General features: G+C 35.6%; 1 protein-coding gene across 3 annotated transcripts in view; it reads left to right on the top strand.

Annotated features, from left to right (window-relative positions):
- The window catches only part of NELL1 (neural EGFL like 1), a 720354-nt gene that overhangs the window by 555334 nt on the left and 150762 nt on the right, over window positions 1-14258 (top strand). For all 3 annotated transcript variants that reach the window (XM_069469705.1, XM_069469706.1, XM_069469704.1), the window contains one exon: window positions 8880-8975. In XM_069469705.1, coding sequence (XP_069325806.1) covers window positions 8880-8975 — 96 coding nt within the window. The remainder of the gene's footprint in view (window positions 1-8879; window positions 8976-14258) is intronic.

Below are 14258 nucleotides of genomic sequence, written 5' to 3' on the forward strand. Positions count from 1 at the left end.
ACTGACGGATTTAAGATAAGCTAACCTTTATGGAGCACTTACTATGTGTGGGCACTATGCCAAGTGTTTTATATGCACTCTCTCATTTAATGCCAGTATTATCAGTAGAGCATAGGTTCTGTTATTGACTTGGTTATACAAATAAGGAATGTGATGTTTATAAGGTTATGCAATGTATCAAAAATGAATAGACTAATAAGGGTGGGACCAGGACCAGAAGGTAGATCAATCTGTTACCAGGATCATGCTCTTACTAAGCCAAAGGCTATATGAAAGAAGTACTTAGGTATCTGAGTGGTTTGAGAAATGTGTCCATGTGTGACAACAAGGTTAGGTTTGAATATTCCTTACTCTCAAGTTCTTGGTAATTTCCCATTGAATTATTCTTTCTTTTATATGATTCTTCCATTTCTACGCTCCAGAGATTTTACACTTATAAAAACTGTTTTCAAATTCAGCATCAATACTGTGAAGCTCTTCTTTACCTTCAGCACAATTCTTTCTATCTCTGCACCTCCTCTTGACCTTGTGCAGGCTGTGTTGCTAGGATCTCGAAGGCACTACGTGATCTGCACACTTCACTCCTCAGGGCCTTTGCACTTGACGTGTGCCCTTTGCCTGGAACATTCTTTTGTTCAATAATTGCATGTCTCACTCTTTCTCTCCTGTAGGTCTTTACTCAAATGTTCCCTTCTCACTGATGACCCTTCCATGTCACCCTATTTAATTGCAATCTTCTCCATTGACACACTTCCCATAACCCTGCTCTGCTTTATCTTTCTTCATATCACTTGTTATCCTCTAACGTACCATGTCACACATTTATTTTGTTTACTCTGTATCGTCTCCCACTAGAAAACAAACTCAGAAGTTGAAATATTTTTATCTGTTCTGTTTCCATTGGAGCCCTCGTTCTCAGAATAATCCCTCGTGCAGACAGGGTGCTGTTTATTATTGAATGATTAAAAAAAAGAACTGTCTGCCTTTATTCAACTTTAACACTGCTGTCATTGTAGGCTAGATGATTCTTTGTTGTGGGGCTGTCCTGTGCATTGTAGGGTGCTTAGCAGCATCCCTGGTCTCTACTTATGAGTAGACTCACCAGTAGTAATTGTGACACCCAGTTGTGACAACTAAAAATGTCTGTAGACATTGCTGAATGTCTCTTGGGAAGCACTGCCCTCAGTGAGAACACTGTATTAGACTCTAGAGATCCTGGAGAACAGAGATCCTATATTACTAGGATGTATAATGTCTAGCACAGAGTAGACGCTTGATACATTTTTAAGCTGGATTGATCTGGCTTCATTATATGTTTATCTCAAATATTATAATATAGTTAGCTTACAAGACTTCTCAAAATTTTTATTTTATCTTATATAATGAATTTACTCTTATCAACAAATATGGGTTCAGTATTACTGTAGCTCAAGATGATGTGGAGGAATGCAAAGTTGTAGAAAACATGACCCTGGTCCCTCAGAATCTCACAATCTGGTTAGAGAAACATATATACTCACCAAAAATAAAATGAAAAAGAACGCATTTCTCCCTCTGCAATCTGTGTCGCTCCCATTTAGTTCATCTTCTGTAGCTGAGATATTTTTTTGTAAAGGCCTCGATAGTAAATATTTCAACTTAGGAGTTCATATTGTCTCTGTTGCAACTCTATCTATGCAGAATAGCACCTGTAGACGTTTTCTTATTGTGTCAACCTTTCTAGAACTAAGACCAATATCTCAATCTGAAGATTTCAGGATTGATCTAAAAGTGACCCCATGCCCCCATCCTATCACATAATGCTATAGGCTAGAAGGACAGGGGTGATTACCAAAAATGTATGGAACAAATGATTTTTAAACTGCAAATTTAGTAGTTTGTGAAAACGAGTGATTGGATTGTAGCTGCATTTTATAAATGATAGAATAGAATAGAAAATATCAGAATGCATTACACAGGCTGAGAGTAAATTTTATGTTTCTGGTTGTTTATATGTGTATACGAGGGTCTCTGATAAAAAGCTTATATTTCTTACTATTTTATTGTTGTAGAACAAGTTGACAACACAGTCTTAAACCAACTAACTCAAATAATAAAGGGAAAGAAAAGTCTGTATGCAGATGTCCAGGCAGTAAATTATTGTGCCTTAAGGAAGGTAACTAACAAATGCTAGAGGTAGGGGGAGATGGGGAGGTGAAGGGAGTGGTTCACAGATCCTAAAATTCTCCTTCTGCCCTGCATAGTTTACCACACTCTCTTTTAATATTCAGCTTCTCACCTGGGTATGAGTTATAAACACCTGTCCATTTTCTTCTTCGATTCAGTACCTTTCCTCAAGACAAAACCTTGATCTGAAATGTCCCTTGTCCTGTGCTTCTCCACCTGGCAAAAGCCCATTCATTCTATTCCAGCTCTATTGTGAAGCTTTGCCCTCATCCGCCAGAAACAGTTAATCACCTTCTCTGTGTTCTCGCATCACTTTGTTCGTGCTGCTGCAGAAGCATTTATCAGATTGTATTATGCTTGCTTTTATACATGCCACTCTCTGCTACTCGAGTATGAGCTTCTGGAGGACGGGGACAATTTTCATGACTAGTTGTAGACTTCTCAGCAAGCAGCACATTACTGCATATGGTAGGTAGCAGAGCCCTAAATGGAAACAGCTTAGTGATGTGATTAAGATCCTGAGCTCGAAACCCAGGATGCCGCTGAGTAGAAGCACAACCTTAGATAACTTACTTCTCTAAGCCAGCTTTCTCATCCAGCAATGAGTAAAATATGACTAGTGCCCAGCATTGCTGTATGGACGAAATGGAATTATGACGGTAAGACCCTTACAGTGCCTGGCATTTAATAAGTTTTCAACAGAATTTACCATGAGTATTGCTGTTGTTATTGTCATCATTACTATTAGAAAGGGGAGTGGAAAAGGCTATAGGAACTACTGATAAGAACATATGCAGTAAGTGATAGTGTTGAAAGTGATTTTTGAAGTAAATAATTAAGTAGTAAATTATGGCATATACTGTGTGCTGGAGACCAGAATGATGATATGAAAAGTAAGAATTACAGACATCTGGATGTTTGGTATCATATATTAAACTAGCCATCTGATTGATTTTTTACTGTTATATTCTCCCTGTATTTTAAAGTGTTTTGTGGGAGAATTTGAGAGAGGGAAAATGCAAGAAAAAAAAAAGAGATTCAAATAACAGAGTTTTGCTCCTGGAAACACTTAATAAACTTAATTTTGTGAAGTTGGAGCAGAGTTTCTCAACCTCACCACTGTTGACATTTTGAACTAGGTAATTCTTTGCTGTACAGGACAGTCCTGTGTATTGCAGGAGGTTTAGCAACATTCCCGGTTTCTGCCCGCCAAGTGATAGTGGCACACTGACCCTCCTCCCACCTTGTGATCGCCAGACATATTTGAGGGGCATTTGATAAATATCATGCTCTGAACAAGAATAAACCAAAATCAAATAAACTAAAATAACTAAATAAACTAAACTAAAAATCAAACATGGAGGTGATGATACCACCTTAATTATTGACAGAGCTGGGCTGGGAACATGTCTTTAAGTCTGTAAACCAAGCTGGCTTGCTAATAATGAACACAGAATAAGGCTGATTTACCCACTGAGTCCCAGACAGGGAAGTGTCGAAGAAGTAAGGAAAACTGTGACATAGTCTAAAGAAGCAGGGCGGACATGATGCTTTGCTGAACATAACCAGATTTTAATGATTTCGTCCCCGTTTTGGATTTTAGGTGTGAATAATTGAATTAATTGTAATCCTTGGTTCATGATACCTTAAAACCATTGTCCATAGTGGGAACCTTCTTTTATTTAAATAAATTGATAGTTATTTTTAATAATGTTTTTCACACTTAGTAACATACTACCCAAAATAAAGCTAGAAATGCAGTAATTATCTACTTCTAATCATTTAGTACTTCCTAGCCCATCCTCCTGCTTCTCCTACCTGAGAAACATCATCCTGATATATATATATCTTTTGCAAATTTAACAATAAAATAAACCCCTCTACCCCCCTAGGGTGGAATGAGTAAAGTTGGCAGTGAGAGGTCAGAAATTAGCTTAAGGAAAATGCTTCCTCAAGGAAACTAGGAGGGAGGAAAAGTTTTCCTTCTAACAGATGGCGTTGAAATTTGTATGTTTACTTATTTTGTCAGGATTTCAGGGTGTCCCTAGGAACTAAATATATGCCAATAAACTTTAAGAGGATCATGAGAAGTGTTTAGAATGTAAAGGGCTATTACTTTTTATTAGTATAAAACTATTTTTTTCAAATTGAGCACATGGTGATGATACTGGGCATCTACAAACCTGGCAGCTGCAAACTCACCTTCTCATTTTGTTTCCCTTAACGTCCAAATTTTATTTCACATGCTGAGAGTTTTTTAATATAAAAAGTATTCTTTCTGTGGATTAAATCTTCTTCAGCTTTGAGTTTTGTGATTTTATTTTCTTATGCAACGAAAAGAGTTTTTTGTTTTTTTTTTTAAATAGAAGCATATCATTTTAGATTTGATCCAATCCAACACCTCCTCCATGGCAATAAGTTAATAAAAATGGCACTATAATGACAGATTCAGGTTTGTTATAGTACTGTATATCTGCAATCTGTTTATGCCATGCTTCAGAATCCGGATAGTGGTTGACAAAGGAGCAACATATGTCACATACCCATGGTGCCCGAGTTTCTCTGAGTTTGCAAAGGAACTGTGCTTCCAAGTTCCATTGCAAACCACATGATACTATGGAAGCCATTAAGTCACGGAAGGAGTGACAACGAGTCCTCACTGAAGAACAAGCTCCATAGCACAGGGATCTTTGCCTTCTTACTGCTGCATCTTCAGAATCTTGAGTGGAAACTGGTCCATCATAATAGTATTGTTATCTGGAAAAGCAGAGTCCTGGTGATAACAACACACACATCTAGTTCTTGAGCACATTCCATTTTTTGTGCTTTGTGTTGGGTGGTTTATGTTGGTAGTTGAATTTAACTCTCATAGCATGGGTGTTATTATCATATCACTACTGCTTTACTCTCGAGAAAACTGAGGCACAGAGTGGTAGAATGATTTGATTTAGATAACACAGCTAATAAATATAGAGCCAGGATTTAGACCATATAATTTCTACCAGTCCATCTCTTCACAAACTAGAAAGAATGTAATGATGACCCTGCTGTTGTTTTGGTTCTACCATCAACTAAATAATACTGTGCAAATTACAGGTCCTCTGTCTATGAGTCCTTTTCTTTGAAGTGCTAGGTTCATGGTTGATCAAGAAGAGCCTATCTGATATAAATAATCCATCCACAGTCTTTTGAATAAGATATATCAATGTATTTTGATATTTTATGAGATATTTAAAAAAAAAGTTGAAGTGATCTTAATTTCTCCAAAGTAGTTTACATTTTGGATGACACATCTCTTCTTTATTGCCATTCGTGATTTTTGAAATTACTTTGTCATATCATCTAAGGTGTAAATAGGCAATGAATTTCTTGGTTATTCCAGTTAAAATTTATTTAAAATAATACATGCCTACACTGGGAGAAATGTGACCAGTCTCAGACAAAAATAGAGATTAGATCATAGGTACATGAGCTTGAACAGCTCCCTATCTTCCCTTTTTAATGCAACATGTGAAATTTGGGCATATTTTTTTTCCTTTTAATTTTTAGCCAATTCCCTTAGCCCTCATGAAATTATTCAAAAATAAATAAATAAACCTGCCCTTGTGAATACCTGATCAAAGATAAACCTGCACCGTAACAAATAAGAAAGAGGTAAGAATTTTAAAGGCAAAGATGTCCTTACTTGATTCTTGTCTCTGCCACTTACTAGCTATGCAGGCTTAGACAGGGCACTTGATGTCTGAGCCTCAGTTTCATCATTTTTGTAATGGAAACAGTAATACCTATCAGATACTTTCATGGTAAGGGCTAATGTCACCCTTATTAGAAACTAAATCCAGCGTAAATAAAAAGGGATGCCTTAAACCCATCTTGGTGAAACTGAACACCTTGTATGGTGGGTTCGTTTATTTTATTATTATTATTTTTTTATTTCAGAATATTATACGGGCACAAATGCTTTGGTTATATAAATTGCCTTTGCACTGCCTGAGTCACAGCTACAAGCGTGCTGATCCCACAGACAGTGTGCGCCACACCCCATAGGTGTGAATTTACCCATCCCCTCCTCCATGCTCTCATCTGGCCAACATGTGATGAATGTTACTTCTACATGTACACATAAGTGTTGATCTATTAGTACCAATTTAGTGATGCATACATGTGGTGTTTGTTTTTCTATTCTGTGATACTTCACTTAGAATAATGGGCTCCAGCTCCATCCAGAATAATACAAAAGGTAGTTCACCATTTTTTATGGCTGAGTGGTACTCCATGTTATACATATACCATATTTTATTAATCCACTCATGTATTGATGGGCACTGGAGTTGTTTCCACATCTTTGCAATTGTGAATTGTGCTGCTATAAACATTCAAGTACAGATGTCTTTTTTATAGAATGTCTTTTTTTTCTTTTGGGTAAATACCTGTGGTGAGATTGCTGGATCAGATGGTAGTTCTACTTGTAGCTCTTTGAGGTATCTCCTTACTACTTTCCATAGAGGTTGTACTAGTTTGCGGTCCCACCAGCAGTGTATGAGTGTTCCTATCTCTCCGCATCCACACCAGCATTTGTTGTTCTGGAACTTTGGGTTTATATTGTCTGGGAATTATACAATGTGTTCCTGGTCCATGCTTCGTAGTTATAATGATATTGGCATAAATTAATTTTATGTAACAGGACACATATAGCACTAACTATGTGCCAAACACCATTTTAAGTTCTTTACAAATGTTAACTCATTTCATCCTCATCATACTCTATTTATTATGACATGTGCACATTCTTAGGACATTAAAAACATCTCATGCTCTCTTCATAAAACCTTCTACTGTATCATTATTTCTACTTAAGGATGAAGTAAATCCAGCATGCATACCTACTATGAAATAGCACCAAGTCTCCTAACCAGGTCTGCAGGATTTAGATGAAGTCCTTTATCAAATGTGCACTAAAGAAACTCAAGCTAAGCCTCCTGTTTCCAAGCTCCTGCCTTCTTTTGGTGGTACTTGAAACTTTTTGTTGCTAGCGTTGAATCTGTTATTTTTAGCTTGCAAAAACACTTCACTGTTCTGTTATTAACATCTTTGCAGAGGTAAACTTTAAATATCTTATTTGAAATGTCAGTCACCAGAGTCCACAAAGTGGGATTTTTGGGACATTTCACATATATTTGTATGCATATATTTTATATATTTTGGTTTTTGTGATCAACATACCAAAGCAGATATTGTCTAAATCTTTTTTTCATAGGCTAAGTGTACTAAGATGCTAGAAATAGGAAATGGTATTTAAATTCCAGGGTGCACACTCTTCTCTGGCAGAAGCAAAGGAACTCAAATTAATTGCTGAAGCTAAAGAATGTTAAATCATCCAAGGGATTTTAAATGATGTGGAAAACAACAATATGTGAGAAGTTTCATGTACTTGGACTAGTGTTAAACTATCTAAATACAACATGTGGCTTTTTAAAGTTAGATTTATATTAATTATGTGATGTTGGCAAAATATACCAATGATGTTTTTCCAGGGTCGCATTTTCTAACTACAATTAAAGTTTAAAACATTTGCTCATCTAGCTCTCATGTGAATAAAATAAACTCAGGGTTAACAGTTGCAATCATCTTACTTACTCAGAAATTTTGCAGGCTTAGTATACTAAGTTATTGGTTATCTAGCAAGGTTTGATAATAAATTATTCTGGATGGAAGTGTCACAGAATTTTTAGAGCAAGAATTTTTCTATCAGAACAACCTGAAAGATGTAGATTAATTCATTCAACACATATTTTTTTGAGCATCTACTATGTGACCAGTTATGGAGGCTAGGATATAGTGATGAGTAAAAAAAAAAATATCCTACTTATTATTATGGATCTTATACTCAATGGATGAGGCAGGAGATGGCAATCAATTACATGGAAATTTACAATTGTATTAATATTTAATACTGCAAATGAAGAGGTGTGTGGAGCTATGCTAGTCAAGTGTGTATGAGGGGAACTAACCTAGTCTGGGATGCTAGCAGGATAGCACTGGGAAAAGTTAAGATAACTTTGTAATGCTTATCAAAAAACTTAAGAAAGTCTGCAGCCTTTCAATCAGGATTTCCACATTGAGGCATTTTCCCTAAAGGAATAATTTGATATGTGTTAAGAATTTTTGCTATAAGAACAAGGCATTGTTTTTATTACCAAGATAATGGAAACAGCTTATGTATTCTAAAGCAAGAGGTTAGTCAAATTTATTATGTTATCAAAAGTTATATCAATTACCAAAACTTTTTTTTTTTAAAAAGTAGATTTTTATTGCCATAAAAGATGTTTTACTGAAAAAGAGTAGGTTACATACTAGTGAGCATTGAAAAAACCTTTGCCTTTACTGTGACCCTACATTTTCTAGTGACTCAGTTTATCCTATTGGATTTTAAATATATCAATAGTAGTAACAATAATAACTCTTACTACTAGCTACTGTTTAGCACATGCCAGACTTACGCTGAACACTTCACATTCATTATTTGAATTGATTTCATATAAATCAGTGAAGTAGATATTATTAATTTCTTTTTGTGCATGGAAATTTAAAAATATATCAACACAGACATGTATTCTGTATGCAACAAAGAATTGTTTCAATGCTCATTCTGTTTACAATGAATTTCTTTATTGCATTTTATCTAAGAGAAATCCTTCTTTCTTTTGCAACAGCATTCTGTGAAGAGGGCTGCAGATATGGTGGAACTTGTGTGGCTCCTAACAAATGCGTCTGTCCAGCTGGATTCACAGGAAGCCACTGTGAGAAAGGTAATCTAGCCTGGTTTGGGGGGATTAGGGAGAAAGATGGGTGGAAGAATTGATTCAGAAAGAATGGAAGCTCTTTCTGTAACAATATAGCATTGTGGGTTGACTTGATACATAGTTTTTGATGTTGATGCGACTCTCACAAAGTGGATACCTTTCAGTAACTGCACAAAAGGCTTTCTCTCTCTGACAACAGAGCTTCATTTGCCTTCACTCCAAAGTGTCTAATTTAGCAAGGTCAAATCTTTTCTCTGCTATAGTTTGCAGTGCGTGTTTTTAGTGCTAATTAGAGATAAAGCTTGATGAACTGGCCTGCCTCACTTATCATCTATTGGGTAGCATCACGCACAGCTATTGGAATTATAACAGTCTGCTGTGTCAATGGAATCTAAATTAGCAGCACATGCTCCTTATGTAAAAGCTCATTAAATAACTCCAGCAGCAGGTTTATTGGTGTGCTTGGGATTTTATTCTAATATTGGTTTATTAGGAACATTATCATTCATAGACCAGATAATATAAACCAATTAGTATAAGTAAGATTCCATTATGTGCACCTTTCTATTTGCAATAAATGTTTGTTTACACTTGGAACTATCTAGCTCTCTTATTGATTAGAGAAGTCTTCCTGTCTGTGTACAGATGAAATTTAATGTTCAATGCCAATATATGTGTCATTTCAAGCAAGAGGTTTATGCCATGTAAAAGTGAATATTTCAGTTTATTTTCGCATGTGTTTTTTAGACTAAAATCACTGCATTGTGTTTTCCCAAGTCTGGAATTTCACACACTTTCTGCTTCTCAGATCATAGCACAGAAAAATAGAAATAGGATGTTGTCATTATCCCTATTATTAGATGCGGGGGAGGTATCTTCATCTGATGCTAAAGATAAAAAGCGAAGATCTTGAGTTTTTTCCTACATGTTTAAAATCTTCTGCATTTAGAAAATACATTTTTAAAAAAGAGCTCATTGATTATATCCCACCCTGACCAATGTATTGCATTGTGCTGCATATTTATAAGGCAGCCTAATCCTTTTAAAAACATGTCAAAAGTTAACTACATAAATTATTCAACAAGGAAATAAATAAGCTATTTTTATCATTGTTTCCATATTTTGTGATGTTATCAACAAATCAAATCATATGTTAAAAATTAATTGGTTTATTCTTTAAAAAGACAAGTAAAAGAGCCAGGTACCGCCTCTGAGCAGCATGGATTACCACACGGAGCTGAAGGATTCTTGCCCAAAGCAAACAAACTTAGTGATAACTTAGCACACATACCCTTATTGCAATACATTTTATGTTAAGTAGGTTTTCTAAAATGGCAAATATATATAGCCAAAGGATTCTCATTACTTCCTCTAGTACTGCTGTATTTCCCTAAAATGAATATACAAGAATTAATGGGAACAGAATGGTGATGACAATAATCGTCAATGATGATGGAAACTACTACTAATTACATGCCATTTATTATGTACTAATTATGTGTCAGGCTTTTTAAATGAACATTTTAATATTAAGAACAAAGGAGATAGATATTGTTATTACTCCCATTGTATAGATGGCAAACAAAAGCTTAGCTAGGGTAACTTCTGCAGTTACTAGAACTGAGAATAAAACTCAAGTTGCATATCACAAAGACTGTGCTATCAAACCTTGCATGTGTTTTTCAAGCATAATACAAGGACTTCTTGCTAAAATACAAATTCCTGGGCCACCTCTCCAGAGTAAGTGAATTAGAATATCAGGGAGTGGGCTCACAAATCTGCATTTTCACCAAGCAGCACAGGATATTTAACCATAATATCTACTGTAAAGTTCTTCTTCTTCTTCTTCTTCTTTTTTACACTATAAATAATTTTGGGAAAACATTACTTTAGACTAGGGCCTGTGGTCAGTGGCAGTCCAGGAAAAATTGATTATGGTTTCTTATGGCTTGTTGATTTGTCCTTTGTCCTTTTCTTTGCTCAATAAGTGGGTGAATGAACAAGTAATGACACTCTGGTCCATAATGTGGAGCAGGAAAAATATAGAAAAGAAACAAATCAAGACCAGAGGCAAAAGTAAAACAGTTAGGCAGGCCATGGGTTGCTATATAAATATTAAAGTTGCGATAGAGAATTTCATATTCTTGAACTCTTACACAATCATTGCAAGGAAAATGAAATCAAATAAAACAAGATTTCTCTGTAGCAAAGTCATTCTACTTAATCTTTGTCAATATTCTAATTGTATGAGGTTTTTCATGGAAAGAATAAAGCAAATATTTCTCAATCAATTGTATGTGAGGGATCTAGATTAACTGTAGGATAAACACCAAAAATCTGTGCCATATCTTGTCTGAATTATTTTGTCACGTTGATCATTAGCAGTAAACATTAAGTCAGTCTATTTGCCGTTAAATAGTGGTACTAGATGCCTTGAAACTCAAAGTGCCAAAGGAAAAATGCAAATACATTGTAAATGTCTTGTGGCATGATTATACTAAATCTTTGATTTGATTTGTTTTTATTTCAGAACTAACTAAATGGTCCCATTTGAGCTATAGGGAATGCATTTATATTTAGTCTTAAACATGTTCCCTTGGCCCTCCTTGTTACTGGTTTTATTCATTGCTTGTGATATTCAGCCTTTCAAAATTCAAGTACACTTAGTTAAAATTGAAATCATTTGCTAAAGCAAATGCCTACCTGGAATATAATGACGTTAACAATCGCACTCGTGTTTGTATGTAACACAAAGATGAACAACTCTGTATTTACTTTCCATTGATGAGATTTCAGTAAACTCTAACCTTTTGTAACTCCACTCAAGAAGAGCAAACATTTTGCCTCCTTTGGTTTCGGACAACATGTTATCTTAGTTCTTATCTTCCCCTTTGAGTGTTCCTTCTCTGTGTGCTTAGCTTTGATTTGGTTTTACAATTAACATGGACATGTGTAAAGAGAGAGTTGACTGAAGAATCAGTAAGAAGAGTAGTTTCGTCAGGCAGGTGGGAGGGTGGAGGAGGGGATGGGCATATTCACACCTAATGAGTGCGGTGCGCACCATCTGGGGGATGGACACGCTTGAAGCTCTGACTTGGGTGGGGCAAGGGCAATATATGTAACCTAAACATTCAGAATTAAATAAAACTTTAAAAAAAATCCCTACTAAAGTTAAAAAAAAAATCCCCCGACATTACCAAATATCCCCTGTAAGGCAAAATGTCATCCCAGTGAGAACTCCTGGCCTACATGTAACATTTTTAAAAGTCTTTTTTAAAAGGATATAATTATTTTTAGGTAAACATGTCTCAGTATTACTTGGTAATAATATAAAAAATATAAGCATTTTTTTTGGCTATGGAAGTATTTTTAAGCATTGCTTGAGCATTTTGAGAAAGGTATATGGTTTACTGTAATTAGAAAATTCTTGAGCACTCAAGAAACAATTACTGGCTGCTGTCCATGATGTGCTCTGTGTGGGGGGGGGGGGCGGGGGGCACACATCTTTTTCTAGTTTTAGGGACTAGATTGGTGTGGAAACTTAGCCTATCTCATTGATGGAGTAAACATGTGGATTCTCCAACCCCACCCAACGAATACATGACTCCCACCCTTGTGTTCTCCTGAAACAAGAGAAAATACTTTATCCTTTTTTTAGAAGAAAAATTTTAAATGTGTGTCATAAGAAGGTAATTTCTCTTATAAAACTTAGAAACATCTTAAGAGGACCTGCACTAAAACACTTTGTGTATGAAAAGACTACTTGATCAATCACTTTTTAGTAGGAATTTGGGCAGGGATACAAATCAAGATGGTTATTTGTGGTGGTACAGACAAGCCAGCCAATTATACAACATTTCTTCCCTTACATATTATGTGAATTATAAGTTGTATAAATACAAGGGGATATTAGGTGTCCACAAACAGTGTCTTGTGAATCAAACTCTGACAGTGGAACACGGCTATACAAGCTATAGGCTAGAGCACAGTCTAGTGTAAAATAATTGGAAAAAAACAAGCTGTTGGTAAAAATAGCAGACCTTAACTTTTTCCCACAGTTGCTTCAGAAATAGGTTCATTTATGTAACTATTATCTAATAAATTCATATGGACGTTGAACCTCTCACAGTTTCCAAGCCTTTTTAAAGTATGGTAAGTACCTGATGAAGAATATTCAGGGATATCAGTCAGTAAATAGCAAAAAAGTTTAACAGCATCATCCGTTCACAATACAATTTTCAGTAGTCATTATTTTCCTATTTTGCTTATCTGATATTCTATTTTTTTAAATTTTTCTATAATAAATTTAAATTGTAATAAGAAATGATTTCTTTTAAGTTTAAAATAAAGAGAACATAAAAGTAAAAAAAAAAAAAAAAGGGCTTCATTTTCTCAGTTACTGGAGATCTTTCAACCTTTCCTAAAGGGACATTTTTGGGGGAATAATTTATTCTATTACATTTTCTCTCCCCAGGGACTTACAAATATGTAGACAGAGGATAATAGTTTGCCAAGAGTATATTGTCCATTCACCAGGTAAAAAGAATGGCCAGAAAGAAAAACGTCCACGTTCTTCCCAATTTTAAATCTTATCCCTAATTTGAGAGATCTCTATCAGCATTCATCTATTTGAGATTGCTCCACCCCTGTTTCTGGGGATATATTTTAAGAATCTTTCAGAAGGTAAACAAATTTCCATTCTCATAACAGAGAAGAAAATTTTTCTTCTGTTTTCTCTCCAATTGTCACAGAAATGTGGGGAGGGCATCTGGGAGGAAAATGAATGTAAAAGTACCTCCTCAAGTTCATAGCAGACAGAAACGTTACTTCTCTCAACTTGAGCTTTCTCAGGTTGTCTGGCACATGGTGCATGCTCAGTAAATATGACAACTTCAACTATTAAGTTGTCACTTTTTTGTGCAGCTGCCCATAAAATAGTAAGCAGGGCTTTTATGGGATCATTTAAAAAAAGGAAATGCGAGGCTTTGGCATTTCTCTGAGTTGTCCATCCAGTTAAACCCACCTGTAAAAGGATGGATGCCGATGCTCTTTTAAAATTCCATTGAGGTAGATGAATGTGAGTTTGGTAGAAAAACTTTCTGTACTGAATATTGCCAGCAATTAAGAATAACAGAAGAGAGGCATTGAACAGGGAGATGAGACGAACTTAAACCCATTAAGACTGAGGTCATTCATGTTTAGAGCAGCTGAGAAGTCTTGTCATTGTTCAGTACCCCCTTCCCCTCTTCAATTCCACCCACTCACTCTTTTTTCAGCTGTGATAGCGAA

The sequence above is a fragment of the Eulemur rufifrons genome, chromosome 6, assembly GCF_041146395.1.
Source record: "Eulemur rufifrons isolate Redbay chromosome 6, OSU_ERuf_1, whole genome shotgun sequence".
Classification (NCBI taxonomy): domain Eukaryota; kingdom Metazoa; phylum Chordata; class Mammalia; order Primates; family Lemuridae; genus Eulemur; species Eulemur rufifrons.